Genomic DNA, 20,978 nt, shown 5'->3' with positions numbered 1-20,978 from the left:
TGTGATCCTGACAAGAATATGGAATTCATCTTCACACAGCTGTCACTACAGAGGGACCCAAATTATATCCACCCTTTAGAAGAGGGCCAAGAGCATTGTGGGATGAGTCCAACAATTACAAAATGCCCAACTTAAGAAAAACAGCTGAGAAAAATCATGTAGTTTGAAGTGAAAACACCTCAGGCCAAACGCAGCAGCAGATTTTTTAAGTCAGTAAAGTTACTCTGAATTTCTAGTGGAAGAATCCAGTTTTGATACTGGCCAGAACATTCTGTAAGAGCCTTTGAACTCTGGCAATGAAATATTCAGCTGCACAAATCTACAAGCCTACATCTATACCAAGTTCCTAGAGTGACAGGATGGAAGAGGCACAGGGTTGTCTAAAAGAATATTTTTTAATAATTTCTGCTAAAAGTATCAGACAGGAGATAAACTCTGTTTTATTGGACTGAGTTGAAAGGCCACCTAGACTGCATATGCGCTTATATTTCAGGATGAAGTTTTCAACTTACTATAAATGCAATCTCATCCCCTCATTACACCACAAAATGCTAATCACAAAACAACCTAAATTTAATCCTGTTTGCGGACAGTATCCTTGTCCCGCATACTAACCACTAAACCACATTGCCACAACATGAGTGAATACCCTTTGAATCTGTTGGTTACATTGACTATTAGAGTATAAATTACAACCTCTTACTGAGGAAGCTCAGGGATACACTCAAAAAACAAACTGTGAAGCATGCTGTAGATAGTAGTTGAAACAAAGCAGCCAAAAATCTGGCTCCCACAAGCCAAACTTCTCTTGCTCTCAGCAGGACTGGAATTTTACCTTAGAATGAACAGTTGCTCCTACTTTGGCTTGGTGTGTGACAGATATATAAGGCAGCACCTCCTGAAAGATACCTGGGAAAAAAGACAAGATACAGATGTTTTACAGATGTTATATATAGCAGTCTTGAGTTTTAGAGACATCCTAATATGTCAGAAACCCTCAACTCTACATACCATTTGAGAAATTATATTTCTACCAATTTAATAGCTGCAGAGACCAGAACTGTTCATACTTCAGTCTGGTCCTATTTGCACAAATCAAAGAAGTAGAGTCTTACTGGATCCTCACTACAATCTACAGCAAGGATAATAAAGTACATTTGAATTAGAAGTTACAGTTATAGATATACCCACCTGCATGCTGCTTTAACCTGGTATCATTCCTTTAGAATCCAGGAAGCTGTGCCAATCTGCATAGCAGACTACCTGGAAAACACTATTTTTCTATGGCACTAACAATTTTGCTGTCCTCTGTTTTGAGAGATTGTCAAGGTCAATCTGTAAGATCAAATGGGAAAACAATGTCAATTTCCTATGCGACCTTCACATATGATTGTGTCTAGCTGCTGAAAGGAGCAATGCTCCAAATGACCATGTACAGAAGCATTTGGGGATCACGAGCAATGGAGACATGAGGCTTAGTAGAGGTTGTTAACCTGCCAAATTCACTAGCTTTCTCTCAAGACTGTAGATGTTTCACCCTGTCTATAGATACGGTGGAAACACTGAGCAGAACACTGTTTTTCTGGTTTCAAGCTTAGAAAAACAAGTGTTGAGTAATTTCTGCATTAAACTGTTTAACAATCAATCTTTATTTCCCTCTGTCACAAGTTACATGACCAGAGAGAAAAATTTACCAACTTTCTCACAGAGCAAAATTTTAAGCAACTAGTTTGTCTCCTGTGTTTTAAACCCCACATTGCTCAGACTTCACGTTTCAGGCCACCAACACATATTATTTACCAGAGAACTTCCCTGGTGCTACAAAGAATTATCCAGTGAGAGCACACTCCATCCAAATAGCAAAACTAAATCCACTAATTTTGATTCTTGGCTTCTCACCATGAGGTTGAGGAAGTCCTCACCACTTCCACAAAGAACAGAGGAAGTATCCTTTGAAAATGGGTTGGCAATGTTGGTATGGACACACTGTTATGGGGTGGGTTTTTGCAAATCCATACTGGGAAAAACAGCCAGACTGAAGTGAGCAGGATAGCTTGAGTTACCCATGGACTTTTTTGCTGGCATCTGGTGTAAATTATTTCTATGTGTCGGTCTCTGTGTGTTCTCCACCATCAGCATTCATAAGTAGCACAGCTGGATCAGGACTGTGCTTTTTGGGTGCATCTACAATACCTCCCTGGCATGGCATAAAGAGGGGAAGCTTGGGGGTCAATTTGACATGATCTGCTGCAGGACTTTTTATTTACACAACATTTAGCAATGATGTGGCTTCTATCAGTTGTGGGTCACAGGGATGCCCGAGCAGTGCACTAATTGCTGGAGGACTTTGTGCTCACAACACAAGCTAGTTACCATCAGGAGCACTCCTATGTGACTTCAACCTTGGTCCACCAGGAAGGAAACCACTCTGAGCACACTGGTGGTGGCCAGGTATTACTGCAAAAGCACAAAGTTTGATACCAGGTAAGGAACCCCTCCAGCATACATTAACGTAGAGGCATACCACCTGAGCCACGCTGAGCACCATGTACTTGTGCTGTCTCAAGTATCTTCTGCAAGCAAGTATTGAGCTGCATCTTAATGGCATATTAGTCCCTTTAGTCCAGCAGTACTTGATTATAATCCATTGCCATAGCCAAGATGAATAATACTGGGAGGACAAAGTGGAACTGTGTTTGTGATCAATGAGTATTCTAAATTCGGCAATAATTTTAAACGCCTCAGTGACTTGGTAAAAGAATAACTTCCATCTCAGAAGGTGGAGGCACTCTGAAAACCAGCTCTTTTTAATGTATCCATAGCTGGGAGCCCCAAAGCAGCTGGATCACTAGCCATTTTCCATATGCTGGGCCAATATTTGCTTGTGCAATGGAGTATTGCAGTTTCCAGAAAGCAGTATGTGAAATTAATCAGCCCTAAAGCCTAAATATCAGCCAACACTTACGAATTGAATAGCACTTAAATTTGATGAAAGTTCTGACTGAAAGTTCAGGTGTAGTTAGCAAAGGATTTTTCAATGACAATTTAAGTGCCCTGAACTACAAAAGTGCTCACATGTAGGCAAAAAGGTGTGGGTGGCAAGGGGCAAAACCCAAGTAAACAAATCTGTTGGATGAAAAATTCTACTTCAACTAAAGTCTACATCTTGACATCCTTCTAATATCAAAGCGAGACAAGTTGGGGCTCAAAGGGAGCAGGATGAAGCCTTTGCTGCTACCCAGACTCTTGTGGTCATGATTCTTTCTGCAGCATTCCTACATGAAAAATATTTAGCAGCCTAGACTCAGCAAAGCTCTTAAGCACATGCTGAACCCAGTCAAATCAAGACTGGACAAGAAACAAGCTTCCATCTCATTAGGAGTTATAAACTCACTGTAGAAGTGCTGAGTGAACTTATACGGCTTGTTTCGTGTAAAAGGTTAAAGCTCTTCCTTACCCGAAAAAATAAACCACATCTTTAATCCACTTCAGCAGAGCGCCTAGTGCTGTCAGGACCCTGATCACACACAGGACTGAAAATATGGCTACACTAGTTGTCTACTCTTGGTAAAAATAAGCCAGTCCCAGGGAATTACAGCTTTTTACCCACTGCACTGAAACTCTAGTTCATGAGCTTTCTCCCCCAAATAATGTGACACTCTGAACTTTAGTTTAACTTGGCACTTCTTTCTGCTTTGAAAGACATACAGCAAAAAGCTGCTTTATAATATTTGTCCAGCAGAAATTCACTCTCGCAGAGCAAAGAAACATTGAGAACCGAATGGAAATAACAGAAGGATAAGTTATTCAGTTGATTGACTCCACCCTTCACTAGGATGAGATTTTGGGATATAACGGCTGGAATAAAGTGCTATCAGTCCAGGCTCTGAGGCTGAAATTCTCCCTCCTGGCAGTGCAGAATGAACCCTTGGCATGAGGCAGCTTTAAAGCAGCTTTGTGTGTCTCTAATCTATGGCTGGCAGATCCTAGGCCCAGTCACCCATGCAAGCTCAGGCAATCTGTAAGCTCTTCCACACCACGTCTCCTGCCAACAGATGTTCCTGCAAGCAAGGGTCAGTCGGATTCAGGAATAATCTCAACATGTCACCTCCTGCCAGAACAGACTGCTGAGAAGGGACTGTCTAGCAATTTTTTTCAGTCGGTCTTAAACTAGGACTCCTTGAGGCAAAGCTGAATGTCAAGTTGGAGGTACTGACAGTTTTAAGACTAATTTGCAAGCTCAAGCAGCTAACTCAGATCTGATGTTAAAGGCCTTCCACATCTGATAACTGAGACTTTTATAATAAACAATCTTTATGCGGACTGCTTGAATTCACCTCCAGGGTTGTTTGGTCTTACAGCTCTGTAGAAAAATTATCTCCTTTATACCATGACACACTCAGAAATCCACTTTCAGCATAGGAGCAAATACTGACTTATACTCTCTCCGTCTCAACTAGCTGCTTGCCTTTTTATAAACAAATTCACCTGCAGTGACCATAAAGCAGTAAGAAGTCTCCTAGGGAATGTTATATTCTGCATGCACAGGACACATGCTACTGTGTTTTAGGAAAGTGATACAGAGTTTGGAGATTAGAGGATAATAAAATGAAGATAAGTAAGTCCTCATCTAATTCTTCAAAATAAAAGACCACTCAGAAAAAAATGTGGATAGACTCCAGCATTATAGGAATTTCCTTCTATTATGCATTTGGCATCAAGTTCTTTCTGATTTCTTTACTGAAGCATATTTTCCTTCAGGGAAAATACATTACAGTTAGAACACTGCCCAGGATTTCATAATATGTAGTTATGAGGATAATCATACTCACGCCTCTCAAGGTGTCTGTTAATCTGGGCTGGTAAATTCCTAATTATCCTTGCAGGACAGCAATATCAATCCTGAGTCCTAGGACAGTGGGTTGCTACATTTAATGTTCAAGGAAAGAATGTGGTCTTTAGGCATGATCAATGAGGCCTGTCTAGTACCACAGTGGGCAATTTGCAATGTACACTGAAACTCCTCTAATGTATTCATCTCCTAAATCTTTTCCTCTGTCTGCCTGTTACATTTCCTCCCAAGGAAATCAGGGGAGACCTACTGTGATAAAACATCTAGCATAAACAGACATGGATCCGTTCAGTTAGATTCGGTTTACTTACAGAAGAGCAGATGAGGGAACATACAATACAGACGTAAAAAGGCAGCTGCAGAAAGCAGCAGTTAAGTAGCTGCACATCCATGGTGGTAGGATGAGCAGTAAATAACTAACTGAAGAAAGCATGACTTAAGCTAGATATTAGGACTGTGTTTCATAATGACACAGACAGCTGAGCACCAGGATAGGTTTGCCCAGGCAGGCTGAGGAGTCTCTATCACTGGAGAGGTGTGGGTTGGACATGATTGGCCTGGCTTTGAGACAGGAGGATGAAATTCCCACTCCAGGGCCTTGCTGATTTACATAGAGGATTTTAGGGAAGTCACAGATGGGCCAGGTTACATCAGACAAGACCTAGCGGATATTCACGGTTTTTTAAAAGCAAAAGCAACTAGCTGAATAGAAATCAGCTAGTCAAGTAAAAGTCAACTTTGTTGATTTCCACCTTCCATTTTAATTATTTCTTACTGATCATGGGCAAAGTACATAATTTGTCACACTGCTAACACAAAGCCTACAGCACCTCAGCACAGGTCTTCCCTCTGAACTAAACCGCAGTGTTTAACTAAAACTCAGTGATGCTACAGAGGAAAAAAAATCTGGCCCAAGCTGTGCTAAATTCAAATTAAAGAAGAAAGAAATTACAGCACAGTGGCACCTCACAGCAGACTCTAGCTTTTCTCACTGATACCTCTGGTTGTCCTTGTAAACTTGTATAAACACAGTCTGTATTTGCCTCTTGATGCAGATGCTGCAGTTTAAAACCAACACTTCACCTGCACAGTCCAGCACTCAGTGCATTTCTAATTAGAGCTGCTGCAGGAGCATCTAATGTTTTAAAATACAGTTGTAATAAATCCTGCAGCTGTAAATTCAATATTTCATAAAGGCAGGCAAGACCTTGTAGACAGAGTCTGGGGGGAAAATTTGCTCTTAATTCAGTCCTGTAATAAAGCATTTAATAGAGAGAGAGGACAAGAAAGCAAGCTGGATTTGATCTTTCAATCTTGCCTCCTCCAGCATGAATGGGAACAATGCAGCATGCAGGAAAGGAATTCCTTTAAGCAACACCTTTATAGTAAAAATTCCTTTAGACTTTCTCCAGTCTCGAGCACCACTTTATAAATTCTGGTTACATGAGAAACCCTATCTTCAAATGACAAATAGAACTTTTACATTTCAAAGACAGCAGACTGGAGGGTTCAAAATGATCATTCACACTACAACAGCAACTAGTATCACAGCTGAAACTTAGGTACAATGACACAAGTAGCCAATGTGTACCCACAAATAAAAAGCCCCTGCCTTAAATAACTGAAATTGTAATAAAGAAAGAATTAAGCATTCTTTGAAACTTCAGAGCGTCACTACACTCTTTCTTCTTACTTCTTGATGAGAACTTGAGCCAAGTCTGCTTTGTCTGTAAACACAGCAAAGAGCCTAAAGCTCTTATGGAACAAAAATCAATATGGAGCCAAACCCACATCCCAACAGACAGATATTGTAGGTTGCAGTGGTGTGCACCAACATCCCCAAAAGCATAACCTATGATGTTTGAAGCTAAAGGCGCTGAACCAGAACTCTGCTTCTATGCCTTAATCTTAGGCAGTGAGATTTGTGGGATTTCCAGTCATTCTCACAATCCTTCAGTCTCACAAGGAGAAAGTGTTGGCCTGGACATGAAGAACGGATAAAGGAAACACAGCGATGCTGACTTGACAACACAACATGTACCTTTACATTGAGCAAAGCTTCAAAGCAGAGGGAGAGTTTGCTCTCGTTTAGAAACTCAAATTTAGGGTGCTGCTGCTGTTCCCACTTAAGTTGCATTAAAGTTTTGTCATACACTTTTGAAATTAGGCATTTATGTAACTGTCCAAATAGGAATTTAGAAACTAAAAATAAAAACCCTAACCCTGTGATTAGTTTTTTAATCAAACAACAGTCCTCTCTGTCTTGTGGTTGGTTTTTTTTTTTTCCCCTAAATTATCATATTACTAATGTTATCCTCCATCACTCAGGGTTTGAGCTTGAGCTAGTTGCAAAGGACATACAAAACAGGTATTACAGGGAACTTTCAGTAGCATGCAATAACAAAATAAATCCTGCCTTTGCATGGGTTTCTGATCATGCTAATGCATGTGACCTTGGAGGTAAATTTTTAAATGCTGTGCCATCTTTGGATTCTGCAATAAAAAGAGAAAGCACTGGCACTGTCAGGCCCACGTCTCAAGAAGCATTTTGCAAGAGGTATACAGAGTGCTGGCAAAGGATCTGGTGTAACGCCCAGGGAACACAAACAGCCCTACCATCTGGGGGAGCTTAGACTGCTGTAAAGTGTTCAGTTTTCAAACCGCCAGGAACCTTGATTTAGCAAAACAACTAGACTCTACCCATCATCAGTAGAGAAGGACAGACACATGCAGCAAGTGCATTACTCCTTCCCATGAACAGCCTTCTGAGGAAACCCACTGTAGAAGTGAAGCCTCTCTAACTAGTTTGGATTGTACAAGTAGTATTTAGACAGCTAAAATTACCTCAGGAAAGATCACCTCACCTATCTATGCAAGCAAAGATGAGACCAAAGCTGAAGTCATCAGATCCTCTGCTGTAAAGATCTTCCCACACATACTCCCTGCAAGCTACAGACGTCCGCAAAGCGACTCTACAGCCAAAGCAGGATTCTAAGCATGCATTTCTGCACAAAGAGAGCAGTGCGGCTATTCCAACCACACACCAGACAAAACACTATTTGCTCAGAATTACTGAGAGCCCTCACCATGTCTCTGCATACCTCCTGAAAGAAGAAGTTTTAAGCTTAAATAAGTCTCAAGTCCTGACCAGATTTGCACATGTGACTGGGGCAAAGTTTATCCCCAACAGGCTCCAGAAGCAAATGAAGAACATCACTTTGCTTACAAAACCAAAAAAAAAAGGGTAACCAGCCTGTCTACAGTGTTAAAACATGGCATTCACTGGCTATTCCAAAGCCACCTTTCAAAAGCAGGGAGCCTCTCTGCACTGGCCAGGTCATGCAGAGTCCTTCAAGGGCATGTCAAGGTTCTTCATAGAAGTGAGATTCTGGCTCAAAATCCATCCAATCACAGTAACCTCCTTGTGTTTCACAAAAATCTTGATTATTTTCGCAACACAAACAGTAAAACTTAACAGCCATGTCAGCTTTGAGAGTTTCCCAACATGCTTGACAAAACTACAAATCAACAAAATAAAACAAGCAAGGGAGTGGCTTGTTTTAGTGGCTCTAACTAAATGCCAAGTACAGCAAGAAGAAAAGAAAATCAATCCAGAAGAGCAAGCAATAGCCTTTTTTTTTTTCCTGCTGTCTTTATGCTCAAGACTAAAATAGCCTAGATATCTTTAATGTATGTAATGACTGCAACAATATGCAATACTTGATACAAGGGCCTGGGCTAAGTCTCATTAGCAACAATAATTGTTTACCAGACACAAATATCCTGTAGGTGTTAAACGAACACCAGGGACTAGTGTACAAGTGACACAGAGAAAAGATTGTCCTGGGATATTGCAAGCCAGGAGCACAGCTGTGAAATTGCTCTGACAGACACTGTCACAGCTAATAACATGATCCTTTCAAACACACCCATTAGAGTCCTCACGGCATTTGTAATTTGTTAAAATTCCCAATCTGACACTTCATTCTGAGGACACGAGGAGAAAGCAAACTGTACTCTTCTTGCCTGCACATACCTCAGCTCACCAGCACTCTTTACATGTTTTACAGCGCTTCTACTAAAACACTGGGCAGCTGTTAAGGGGCAAGCAAAGAGGAGAGTGATTTCTGTTGCTTGCACACATATGGGTAGGTAAGGGACAGCAGCACATGCACGCCAGGGAAAATAGCATTTGTGAGATTTCACACCAGCACATTCAGAAATACAGCAATTGCAATTCAGGTGCAAAGATAAACCACTGGCACCATTTAAATGAACTCTGTGTTTCTGAAATGCCATCTGTAAAAAAACTGCTAATATTTAATTTTGTTAGATATACTGCATCTGGTGTTTATGGCTTAGTGCTGTTGCCAGAGAGCCCCGGGAACTTTGGTCTGGGAGCCACGCCAGAGTCTACCAACTTAGTTGGACTACTGTGGATACACAAAGATCCAATATTCCTCTGATTTAAAGCTTTCAGGCAGATTTTCAGAGACTTTTGTTTTATTTATAGCTAGCACGTGTGGAGAGAAATAAAATAATAACTTAATATGCTGCACAATTATGGGCCTATTTCTTCCAGTTTCATATTTTAGTAGCTTATTTTGAAGCACAGAGATTTGGAAATCTGGTTATTTCTCCTTTAACCATTCATATGCGGATAGACACAAAGAAATTCAGTAGTGGAATGCTTTTCCATTAAAAAAGGAAAAGGCCAAATACAGTTTCATCACAAAAGCCGAACACTTACACTATTTATACAGCTGGTCATCATAAGTGTTAGTGTCACATAACCATTAAATTTTTTCCTTCTTCCACTTATTATGGCACAGATTTATATCCTTCTGTTACAGGAAGCTTTGACTTGCCAGTGAAGATGCCCTGCTATTCTGATCCTTGAAGTTTCTCTTCTGCTTGAAGCTAGAGTAGGTGCTCTCCAACTCTCCCTACAGAAAATCAGAATAATTCCATTCATTAAATTGACCAAAAAAAATGTATGCCTCAGTCTAAAGAAAATTAAACAGAATTAGTAAAAACAAAGACTATATATTCCATCTTCAGGGAATATTTCAAGCATCTGCATAGACAAAAATATTAAACAAAAGTGTGCACAATTTTATTTCGGGGGGACATGTAGGATGCTTGGCTATCTGCTGAACACGTAAAGCTGCCAAACATCACAGATTCACACCTTGAGTCTGGAAATTGAGTTCACATGGCAAATCCATGCATTTCTTGTGGTGTCTGCATTCCACTATCCTTTCCTTTACGTACTTCACTTTTGCACTTCACTGACTGCTAAGCTGGATGGCTTCATAGCTTTTGAATGAGCAGATCCCAATTTTGCAAAGTCCCACTGACTGCCACAGAGATGCTGGCAGGATACCTGCCTGTATGCTTGACAGGTTTTCAGAATTGGGGAACATAAGAAAATCAAAGTGTTTTGGAGATCAGAGCCCCTGCTCAAAGCCACTGGCATCAGGAAAAGGCATCATGCAGTTCAGGGAAAATTCTTCCATTTTGAAAAAGTAATCAAAAGGAAAATCCTTAAAGGCTAAACTTTTACAGGCCACCAACTTATACTACGAAAAAAACCTTAAGACTTCCATGAATATCTGACTTAATCAAAACCCTGTCATACTTTTAATTTATATTAACCTCTTCCTTGTGTCTAATTAGCTGAGAGTATGGGACTAGTGTTTCCCTAACTTAAAGGGTGGTTAACCAGATCAGGACCAAGGCAACAACAGTAAAACAAGGTTTCAGGCAATCTCATGGAAATCTTGCATAGATTTGTCATCTTGCCACTCTCTATAGTGGAGAAATTTATGATGATATGTGCAAGATAGCGCAAAAGTCACCACTGTAGTTGTTGAGCCTGACAGGAAAAACATTTCTAGTACCTACTGGTAATTGGCAAGATAACAAATACAGACTGCACTTTTTGAATTTCAGAAACCTGTCTAACATTAATGCTGTTTTTCATAATGCTTCTTCAAATATAAAAGTGATTTTTAAACTCTTCTACTATTTATTAGGTAGTTAGCCAATTATCAGGCATCCACTCATGGATTTTTATCATCGAAACTGCAGTATATCTCTAGTGCCTTCCCTGCTCAGAGCTTTGAGGTCCATATCTGGCTAGGACATGACACAACGTGTATGTCTACAACTGCAGCTTGTGTTGCTTTACCCCCCTGCAAACATGCTAGCTAGCACAGACATCACTGTCACTATGCTGATTATGGAGGAAGCCTCACAGTTTAAGATAAAGTCAGGTCAAAAAAAAGCTGAAAAATACTCTGACCTTTTATGTTTATCAAATTATTTTCTTGTAGAGCTGTCTTGCCAGCGAAGCTGAGCTACCTAGTTCAAAGGTAAACCAGGTAGCATTGCTGACCTGTGGTCACTGCTGTACAGACACATCTTGTGTGACAAAAGCTACATCACCTCTTTTCATTTACCTTATGTTTTTCACTCGACTACTTACCTGTCTGCTTATGTCCAGAACATGCTGAATTATGTGCCTTTTACTGTAGGTTTCAACAGAAACTGCAAAGAGTATTCCACAGGACTCAACTTTTCTTATTCTGTCTTACCTGTAAAATAGCGATAACCCTATTTATGTTTAAAACTTTATTTTCTAGGAGCACTTACACAGCAAAGACCAATGCCCTTGCTGCCTCTAAGAGGGCATGCAAAGCAGCCTTTGAAATTCTAAAAATATCTTTCATTCCTTCTCCCTTCGAAACTGCTGCCATTATTTAAAAATAATTTCCTCTTCATTTCTTCAGAAGGTCTTCAGGTTTTTTTAAAACGCAGATTTCTGCTGGCATACCCGTGTTTGGAGAAGTTCTTTGAAAAGTATCTGTTGTCAATACCACATCAGTCATCAGCTTAAAAGCCAAATGGATTTCTCAGAACTCCTGCTTGGTTAGTCATCTTTCTCTGTAGTTCTCCCAGTGGAATAGAATGAAATTAAACTATGCTTTAAATTATTTAGTTAGAGATAATTGAGTTTGGCAAGTCATACTAGAGAATGATCACCCAGGGAAGTAGCTAAATGTGATTTTGGGAGGAAGGGGGCAGGAGAAGGGAGTCAACGTGTCATATTAGGTACAGTAAAATCACAAATGTTATCAGTTCTCACAGTAAAAGGCACAAGGCTGCTCTTTCATTAGATTGCGCAGAAAATAATTTCCTGTACACTTAAGAATGGCATCCTTTCTCCTCAGTAGGAATCAGACCCTAAGGGGGCTGAAAAACCTGGTGAACAGATTACCTCATTTTTAGGGGGACTACATTTTCCAAATAAAAAGAATAAGCAGAACTTGTATTTACATTATTAACTTTGCATAATGTCATGAGGCTTGTCTCCTGTAAGGGACAAAAGCTAACTAGAATAAAAAGGCTGCATTGGTGTCACCACTGCTTTTAACTCAACAGTGACACAGAAAGGTTTCCTTGAGGAAAAGGTATTTTCTAGTTTAGCTGTATTTGAATTTATCATAAAACAAAGATCGTTCACATTCACCTTATATAATAAAATAGAGCTCTATCAATATCCATCTTTATTTTACTCCCTGCTCTCTCTAGCCATCATCAAGCAGCATCATTCCCCTGGGTTTATCCTGACAGAAGCAGAGCAGTCCTGCAACTGCTTTCCTTGGACCACTGTTTCATAATTACCTTTTCAGAAAAAGCCAAACCCTGTCCTAACAGACTAGGAAAAAAAAATACACTCCAACTGATTAGAAAGGAACCACAACGGTGTAGAAGCTGAGGGAAGACACTCAGGTCTGGCACACACCAGCACCTCTGAGGTAAAAGGACACCGTTTTGGGCAACTCTGACATGCTGGGCTGCCTGGCGACTGTGCCATGAACAGCTCGGGGTGACCTGCCCGCTAAGCAATGCTTTCTCCTTTTCCAGGATGATGGACAGTCCCAATCTGGCAGGAAAGCACCACACTTGCACAGTGACAAGCAAAAATGTTCTCCTCCGAACACATACATATACATGACAGAAGTATGCAGGAACGCACCTTTGTTTGTGTAAGCACACACCGAGGCAGCAGTGACCGCTCTCACGCGCACAGCGCAAATAAACATGCGTTTACATATCAGCAATCATAAGTTCCCGGGCTCCCAGAAAGCTCCATTACAACACTGTCCCGGGGGCAGACACACCGCTCTCCTCTCCCCAGCGCCAGGAGAAGCCTCGCCCCGTCCTAGACCGCGGTTGGCGGGAACCCGCCGGCGCCTCCACCTCCCCACCGCGCCTGCGCGCCCCCGCCTCGTCGCCACAGCAACGGCAGGCCGCGACGCGGCAGCATGTCGCTGCCTGAGCCCCTGAGGAGGCGGCTGGGCTCCTTCAGCCGCACTGTCTTCACCGACAGCCACCGCACCGGCCCGCAGTACCCGGGAGACCAAGCAGGTAAAGCGTAGCAGCTCGCTGGGCGGTGCGCCAGCTACAAAAATGGCGGCGGACACGGCTGGGGCGGGGACCCAGGAATGAAGATGGCGGTGTCAGCCGTCACCTGGCAGCCGTTGGGGCGGTGCCTCGCGCTGACGGCTGTGTCGGCCCGCCCCGGGGAAGGGCCGCGAGGGCTGTCTGCTCCCGCCGGCGGGGTGTCCACGGGTGTCTCCGCGTTCCACCCAAGCAGAGCCGTGCCATCTACAGGGGTAGGCCCCTCGCCCCATCGGGCGGGAAGGCTGAAGTGCCGGTCCCAGAAGCCCCGTCGCTGTCCTCCAGAGGAAGGGGCCCTCAGAGTAACCTCGGCGACACAGGTGCCGGCCCTGCGGTGAAAAGCAGAGATGCTTTTTAGATGAGGTCTGGTTTCGCTGTCAGTCACGTAGCGTGGCTTCATGGATGGTGTCTGGGGTAAAAGTACAGTGGCTGCTCTATCACTCTGTGCTTCACATTCTGCATCATTTCAGGCCTGAGACAGGCTTCCTTAAAATATGAAGCAGGGAACAGCCTTGATTTAAAAGCTGGTGTAGAAAGAACACTCTGCACCTGCCTTTGTAGCTTTAAATATTGCAGATATGTCCATTGTTACTCATACACCGGGTACTCTGCCTGTGCCCAAATAAAAAGTAAAAATGATCGATGGAGAACACAGAACAAACAAAAAACTGAGCTATTGTTTTAAGCTCAGTAGTCCTGCACAGTTAGGATACCAGATGCTTAAAGCAAAGAGGTGTACTAAGCTAGAGTTAGGTAGCAAAAACCTTAAGCTTGCAATATGCCAGCTTTCTCTTTAATTTTTCCAGGTCTATCATGATGACTGATAACTGTTCCTTCATCATATTGCCAGTGAAACTTGCAGTTGAACATGCTCCCTTTTCATACCTTGAAAGTGAGAGGTGCCATGAAAATAAGCAGTCTACACAAAAAGGCTATATTCATTTCAACTGGTATGCAGTTGAACTGATACTCAGTTGAATATTGCTATTGTGACAGACAGGGGCACAAGACTTGAATACACATTGGCAGGTCACAATGAATACTTTCTAAACTTGCTCAGATAGTACCAAGTGAAGACTTCATTTGGGGAAAACACAAGAAAGGAGACTGTTGGTAATTGAAGTAAAATGGATGCCATATCAGTTACCTAGAATATGGCAATGAAACTTCACCCATTAAAAAAATGAATGATTCCCTTAGCATGCCCTTTTAATTTTTTCCTTGTTTTAAGTCTAATCTTGTAGGTCTATTATTAAATCCAAAATATAGAATTTACTGCCTGCATGTTCAATATTTGCTTTTCTCTACATTGTATGAATGCATTTTGTTCTCTACAGACTTTAAAGGGTAAGTTTTAGTTTGACACATATTTGAAGTTGTTAGCTCTTAAGACCTAGAAGAATTACTGGCTTCTAGCAACATCACTTCCATCCAAATGTCTATTTAAATATGGAAAATGAAGAGTGCGTAATGCAAACCTGCTCTCTAGGAGAGAGACTTAGGACAATCATCTACAAAATGGTGATAATCCGGTATATACTCATTTAAACTGTGACCATTCTTTTAGGAACAGCAATGAAATAACCACTAACTCTTTCTGCAATGTCAGTATACAGCACTATTTGAGCTAAGCCTATCAGTCAGAGATTGTGGAGTAAGCCATAAGCCACCAGGTAATCAACAATCAGACACTCAACTTGAATATATGCCTAAGTGATAAAATTCTGTGTCCTGTGAACTGAAAGTTGCCTTAGATTCCAGGAAATGGTGTAACTCAAGGTAGGGTAAAAAGTTTACCTCTGGATTTATAAAAATAATATTTTTCTTAATGTTTAATTTGACTGGAAAGAGTGTTGACGCACTGCTTGAAGTTAAGACAGAGCAGTATCTTTCTGTCACATTTATGGAAGGGAAATACGGAACAAACTAGGAGTGATAAAGACTTCCCTTTATCTACAGATAATGAAATAGTTTCCAGTTTACCACTGCAGATGTCCCTCTATTTCAACGTTTATTTTTTCCCATTTTGGTGGCTCAGCACAGTTGTCATGCTCCATCTGAAGGTGAGTCCTGAAGGAAGTGATGGTTTGCAAGTGTCATATGTTTCTGATCAAACACCTCCTAGTAGTGAGCTAGAGCTCACTGGAGTTAGAGGTTATTAGGGAATTCCTTGAAACTGGGGGGTCAAGAGTATTTGAAAGCCAATGCAATACTGTCAACTTACACTAGCATACAGTGTCTTCATTTAATCACAAACAGCATGTTATGAAACAGCACAGCGGAAACTTTTACTCTCTTCTTCCCTCTAGTATCCAGTCTTGTCAGATTACTACAAGTTCATCCTGGTCACAGTCATGATCCTAGCCTCTCTAATAGAGATCATTCGACTCTACCTGGGATACATGGGCAATCTGCAGGAGAAGGTGTGTTACTGCATGTACATATTCATTTGTGCAGGAGAGCTTTTTGGAGTCAAACATAAATAAAATAGTTTACCAGTTCACATAAGCAATTTAATTTGAGGAGATCGATATTTCTCAAAGTTACAGTCTGCCTCCTCTATTCTCTTGGCATCAGCTTCCACTTTTGTGCATTCCAAGTTTTCCCCTCAGAACAGGGCCCTCTCGCTCCCCAAAACTGTTTTATCAGAAAAAATAAGTACAGTTAAAAACACAGTATAGGGAAACCTCACTTTAGCCATTTTACATTATGTGGTGGCTTTTGGAAGATGAAAAAATGCAAAACTTTATGGAGAACCCCACATTTTTTTAATCTCCAACTGCCAGTTAATAGGTGATGTCTCCCTGTTATAGGTCCCTGAGCTGGCTGGGTTTTGGCTCCTGAGTCTCCTCCTGCAGTTGCCTATAATTCTCTTCTTGCTATTTAATGAAGGTCTGAAAATTCAGCCGCTGGAGCGAGCGGTCCATATCATCTTTGCCCTCTTCCTCACCTTCCAAGTCATTGCAGCCTTTGTCACCCTGAAAAGAATGGTAAACAAACTGGCAACTCACTTCCGCCTTAATGAATTTGACCAGCTGGAGGAACATCCTGTGCCTGATTTTTACAGCCTAGGTAAAGAAGAGCAAGCAGTTTCCATGGCTGGTAGGGGCCCATGCTGACAAGGTTCATTCAGCAAGTGCTGCTGGGGACTTCACATTGCTACATCTCTGTTTCTATTTTGTTGGATCATTCTTTACCTTCCCATATCAGAGATATTAAAAAAAAGGGAGTAAGCCAAAATTAAACCTCAGAGATTGAAACTCTACTCAGCAAGAAAAATCAAAGCCAATTATATAACTGGCTTGAGTAGACTATTTATGGACTGTTACTGCATAGAGCACCAGCAGAAGGTTTGGAAAATGTAAACCCCACCAAAGTCTTGTGGGATTTAAAAAAAAAGTCTTTTTTCCTCATTATTTGCACAGAACTGTTTTGTTTACAATAAATCTTTTGTACACATTTTTATTTGTGTTAATACCAGTTTTCTCTCTATTCTTTCAGATATGTTGCACATATTTATTGTCTGGTACCTCAGTTAATAAAAGAAAACACACACACCACCAAACCCAAACCAACAAAGAACCCCAAGAAATCTTGAGGCCCAAAAAGAACAATGATAAGATAGTGAATAAAGGCTACTGTTTCAGATATGGTCTTCCAGATAATTCCAGCACTAGGAATTCCTTACTAATAAACTAGGGATGGAATTTTAAAAGTATTCCTCCCTCAAAACTCCTACCTTTATCTTGGGCTTGGCTAGAGTTTTAACTGTCAAGCCATTCAAACAGGGTGGTGCAATTTTCTCAGACGGAGGATTCAATAAGTCAGCAGTAACAAAATTATAGCCATTAAAAAAATTGGTTTATGTCACTGAAAGGTAGAGCCTGTTTCTCACAAGCCAGGGCATATACCAACATTCTCTCATTCCTGTTAATTTGTATTAATGTCTAGACTATCTTCTCCAGTTTCAGTAATGGCTAAAAGTTCACTTTTTCCTGTTAAGGAGGGATGGAGATAAAGTAACATAAATTTTTCATCTGAATTCTTTGAGTCTTCAAGCAGGGAAGGAGTCATCAGTTTTGAGGGCTGGCACAAACATCCCAACTGCTCAAAGGAATGTGAAGTTGGGTCTAATGTGAAAAAGGCACAGTATGCTTAAAGCTGCTCTTTATTTAAAGCTCACAGAGCCTCTAGCGAAAAGAAGGCATTCACTTTGTTTTATACCAGAACTGTGGTTTTTTTAATCCATGAGTGAATGGTACAATTAATCCTACTAAATTTCCTTTTTCCATTTTGTTATTGTAATCATATTATCAGAGCACATATCCTTGCTTTTTAAAGGAACTACTGGCTCAGATTGGCCATTGTGCTGAAAAAGAGGATTTCTGTAAGAGAATCTCTGAGTGTTTTTAACAGTTAATATAAAACATATAGAGCCCCATATTCAGAGCCTGCAAGAGAGACAGTGAGGTTTAAGCACAAGTTACATCATTTTAAAGACACTTTTACAGCATTAGAAACTCCTTGTAAAAAACATTCTTAACTGATGCAATGGGAACATTGCACATATTTTCATGTCAGCCACAGTTACGCTACTGAAGAGTGCCAAGGTCAGGGCTGATGAGGTACAGGAAAAGCTTGGTAAGATCCATTACAATAACATATGACAGCATAATGGGTCCTGACAGGCCAAACAGAAGCATCAGATACCTTGGAGCTTATTTTCTGCAGTGACTGCAAACTCTGTGGCTACAAAGGCACTAAAAGAGCTGAGGTAGAGAGCTGCCTCTTCCTACCCAAATATGACTGGACCAACACCAAAAGCTGCCCTTCCTGGCCAAGGATGTAGGGTAAGACCTCCAAGGACCTCACATCCACCACTAAGAAAACCTGAGTGTTAGGGAAATACAGGCTGATGACAGCATGGAAGTTGATCACTGCTAGTTTTCAGTGTCTTCCAATAGTTTGGCTAAGAGAACATGGAAGTTAAGGGAAAGCAGTATCTTTTCCATAGGTACACCAGCTCTCCAAGTCTGCCCTTGATATCATTGACAGGCACTGGGACAGCTTAGAGGAGACACTAGGGCAGTCGCCATCCCTTCTGCCTGTTCCCCTTATTAAAAGCCCAGTGTGGGAGATTAGTAGGGAAGTACACTGCAATGGTAGAGTAAGCCAAAGTCTGAGGAGATTGAGTGATTGATTACTTGTAGTAATCCAATCTCTTGCCTTTACTAAAAAATGGCATAGCCTTTAGTTTCTTTCCTGTATCACCTTAAAAAGTTTAAAACAAACTCTTTTGTGAGATTAAAAAGCTTCCCACTCATTGCACTGTCTTAACACCAAGTACATCAAATACAACATAAAGCTGAAAAAAGTCAACTGTACACAAATGCTGGCCACAAGAAGCTGGTCTCCAGGCTTAAGGTCATGAGACTTGATTCAAAATCCTTGCTTTTAGTGATAAGGAAGTCAGGCACTTGGGAGATCAAGTTACCATGCAAGACAGTTATCACCAGCCAGAGATCTAGGGACACACAGCTCTTTGCTGGAGACAGAGAGAGAATATCCATGAGGCAATACAGGAAATTGAATTCTGAGAAACCCTGTTAGAAATAGAATTGCCGGGAAATGTTTAAGGTAGAAACCAGTCTGTGATGTAAAGCTTCAGCCACATATTTGATAAACACAAGATCTCTGCACCCTCTCTGCTCAGGCTTTCTTACAGACCTGCTAGTCTATTTTTAATTTAATCATTACCAGCTTAAACAGTTATGAAGAAAGTCTGCAAACACCTAGAACTCACATTCAGTGCCTATAGCTGCAGTTTTTCCAAGAGTTTCCTACTCCTCATGTACCGAGAGACAGGAGAAGAAAATTACAGTAGCACTCAGGAAAACAGAGCAACAAGTGGAGAATCACACTGAAACTTTCCTTCAGTTTCCAAATTTCATAAGAACTAGCGAGACATCAAACAAGCAGAAAAATATACTAGTCACTTGTAACAGTCAAATTTCAGACACATAAAAACGAACTTCAGAACAGAAACTTTCTATGAGCATGCTGGGAAAAAAGTTAGATTCATGAGGAAAAGAAAAGGGAAAAAAACACTACAGAAGGCACTGCACAGTAAATATAAATCAGAAAATAAATGGAAGAACTTTATAGCATCAAAAGCAAAGCAGCAATAGTGGCATCAATATATTAAAGAAAAACAGGAAAGCCTGAGTTGTTTTTAATGAAGTTCAGGAATAATTGCCAGAACAGACTGGAAGCAGTAAAAGGTACACGAGACCTTCAAAGGGGCACAGCAGAAAAGCTAACAGTCCTTCATAAATCCTCTTCCTCCTGTTACTCAGATAGCTATGAGCAGGTATGTCATCCCATACCAGAAAGAATCTTGCAGTGTAAAGTATTCATGAGTAGAATAAAAGAATTTAAGATTGAGCAAAGCAGGTGTTTGGGGAGTGAGGGAGTTTGGTGCCTTCCCCCCCCCCCCAGAATAGATGGAAACAAAGGTGAAAGGGGGGGGGGGGACGACTCACGAACGTTGGAAACTAGTGGAAGTTCAGCGAGCAGCATCTAGACAGTTCTGAACACAAGCAGTACAATAGCAGCTTTTTGCCACACTAGGGCTTGTGCAGAAAAAAACCCCACAAAACACTTTTTTTGATGATCTAAATAGCTGCCAATAGCTCTCCCTTCATGAGCAAAAGTCTGTCTACAGAATTCAGTTACTTTATTTCACCAAGTTTATTGTTAGAAAAGGCCAACAGCCAATTTTAAAGGAAATTTGTACCAACATGTTTCCTTTAACTGAAGAAAATAAATGAAGAATGGGCATATTATCTTAAAATGCTCTTTTTTTAGGTTACTGATAAATGTGAAGATGAGTATTTTGTGTTCAAGGGCATAGTTGCCAAGTTGTTAATACCTGAACTTGGCATGTGTTCCTTGTCTAGAATAGACTTTGTAAAAAGATTTTTTTTATTATTTTTTAATACTTGCAGGACTTCTGAGAAGGGGAAATTAAATTTGGAAGAGGCCTCAATTATGTACCTTACTCAAGAAGATCTGATAAAGCAGACATGAGATAAGGCACAGATTTGATAAAACAGCCAATTGATAAAAAAAAAAAAGAGGGTACAGCATTCACCTTTCTATGGCAAGGACTCACTCTTTCAGATTGCCAAAAGAATTGCACCCAGAGGAAAGAGATCATACAATTCACTCTTGCCTTTTTCTCTTATAAACTAGCCTAGACTTAGTCTTTAAATAGTTAATGAAGCAGGTAGAATTGACAGCACTACACAGTCTGATAAGATAGTCAATAGTAATATTTGATAGTTGGGTAAGGCTGCAGAGATAATTTATTTTGAAAAACAAGTTTTGTTTCTCCAGGACAAAGATCAGATGGCGGCAATTAAAGAGGACTTTGTTCAGTGCTTCAAATAAAGCAAAGATAATAGAGGTTGTCTATAAAAGTGTGGTGGGTTGACCCTGGCTGGAGGCCAGGTGCCCACCAGAGCTGTTCTATCACTCCTTCTTAACTAAACAGGAGAAAATGTATAACGAAAGGCTCATGGGTAGAGACAAGGACAGGGAGAGTTCAATCACCAATTATCATCATGGGCAAAACAGACTGAACTTAGAGAAATTC

The 20,978-nt window shown here is 40.9% G+C and overlaps 2 protein-coding genes and 1 long non-coding RNA gene across 4 annotated transcripts in view; 1 reads left to right on the top strand and 2 right to left on the bottom strand.

Moving 5' to 3' along the window:
• Window positions 1–20,978, bottom strand: part of EHBP1 (EH domain binding protein 1) — a 382,104-nt gene that overhangs the window by 282,005 nt on the left and 79,121 nt on the right. The gene's annotated exons all lie outside the window — the stretch shown is intronic.
• Window positions 1–20,978, bottom strand: part of LOC142601149 (uncharacterized) — a 54,012-nt gene that overhangs the window by 16,378 nt on the left and 16,656 nt on the right. Inside the window, exons 1-5 of one of the 2 annotated variants that reach the window (XR_012834769.1) lie at window positions 13,121–13,242; window positions 11,343–11,451; window positions 9,603–9,798; window positions 1,192–1,335; window positions 836–909 (exon numbers count right to left, since the gene is read on the bottom strand). This is a non-coding gene — a long non-coding RNA (uncharacterized LOC142601149). Of the gene's footprint in view, window positions 1–835; window positions 910–1,191; window positions 1,336–9,602; window positions 9,799–11,342; window positions 11,452–13,120; window positions 13,243–20,978 lie in introns of those variants that run through there. The other variant, XR_012834768.1, reaches the window with a different exon arrangement.
• TMEM17 (transmembrane protein 17) lies at window positions 13,041–16,786 on the top strand. Its single transcript, XM_075749652.1, has 4 exons — window positions 13,041–13,288; window positions 15,281–15,384; window positions 15,631–15,744; window positions 16,135–16,786. The coding sequence occupies exons 1-4, from the start codon at window positions 13,186–13,188 to the stop codon at window positions 16,438–16,440; spliced, it is 627 nt and encodes a 208-aa protein (XP_075605767.1). The 5' UTR covers window positions 13,041–13,185; the 3' UTR covers window positions 16,441–16,786.

The sequence above is a fragment of the Balearica regulorum genome, chromosome 3, assembly GCF_011004875.1.
Source record: "Balearica regulorum gibbericeps isolate bBalReg1 chromosome 3, bBalReg1.pri, whole genome shotgun sequence".
Lineage (NCBI taxonomy): Eukaryota > Metazoa > Chordata > Aves > Gruiformes > Gruidae > Balearica > Balearica regulorum.
Note: the sequence above shows the minus strand (reverse complement) of the source record. Positions and strands in the feature narration are given on the sequence as shown.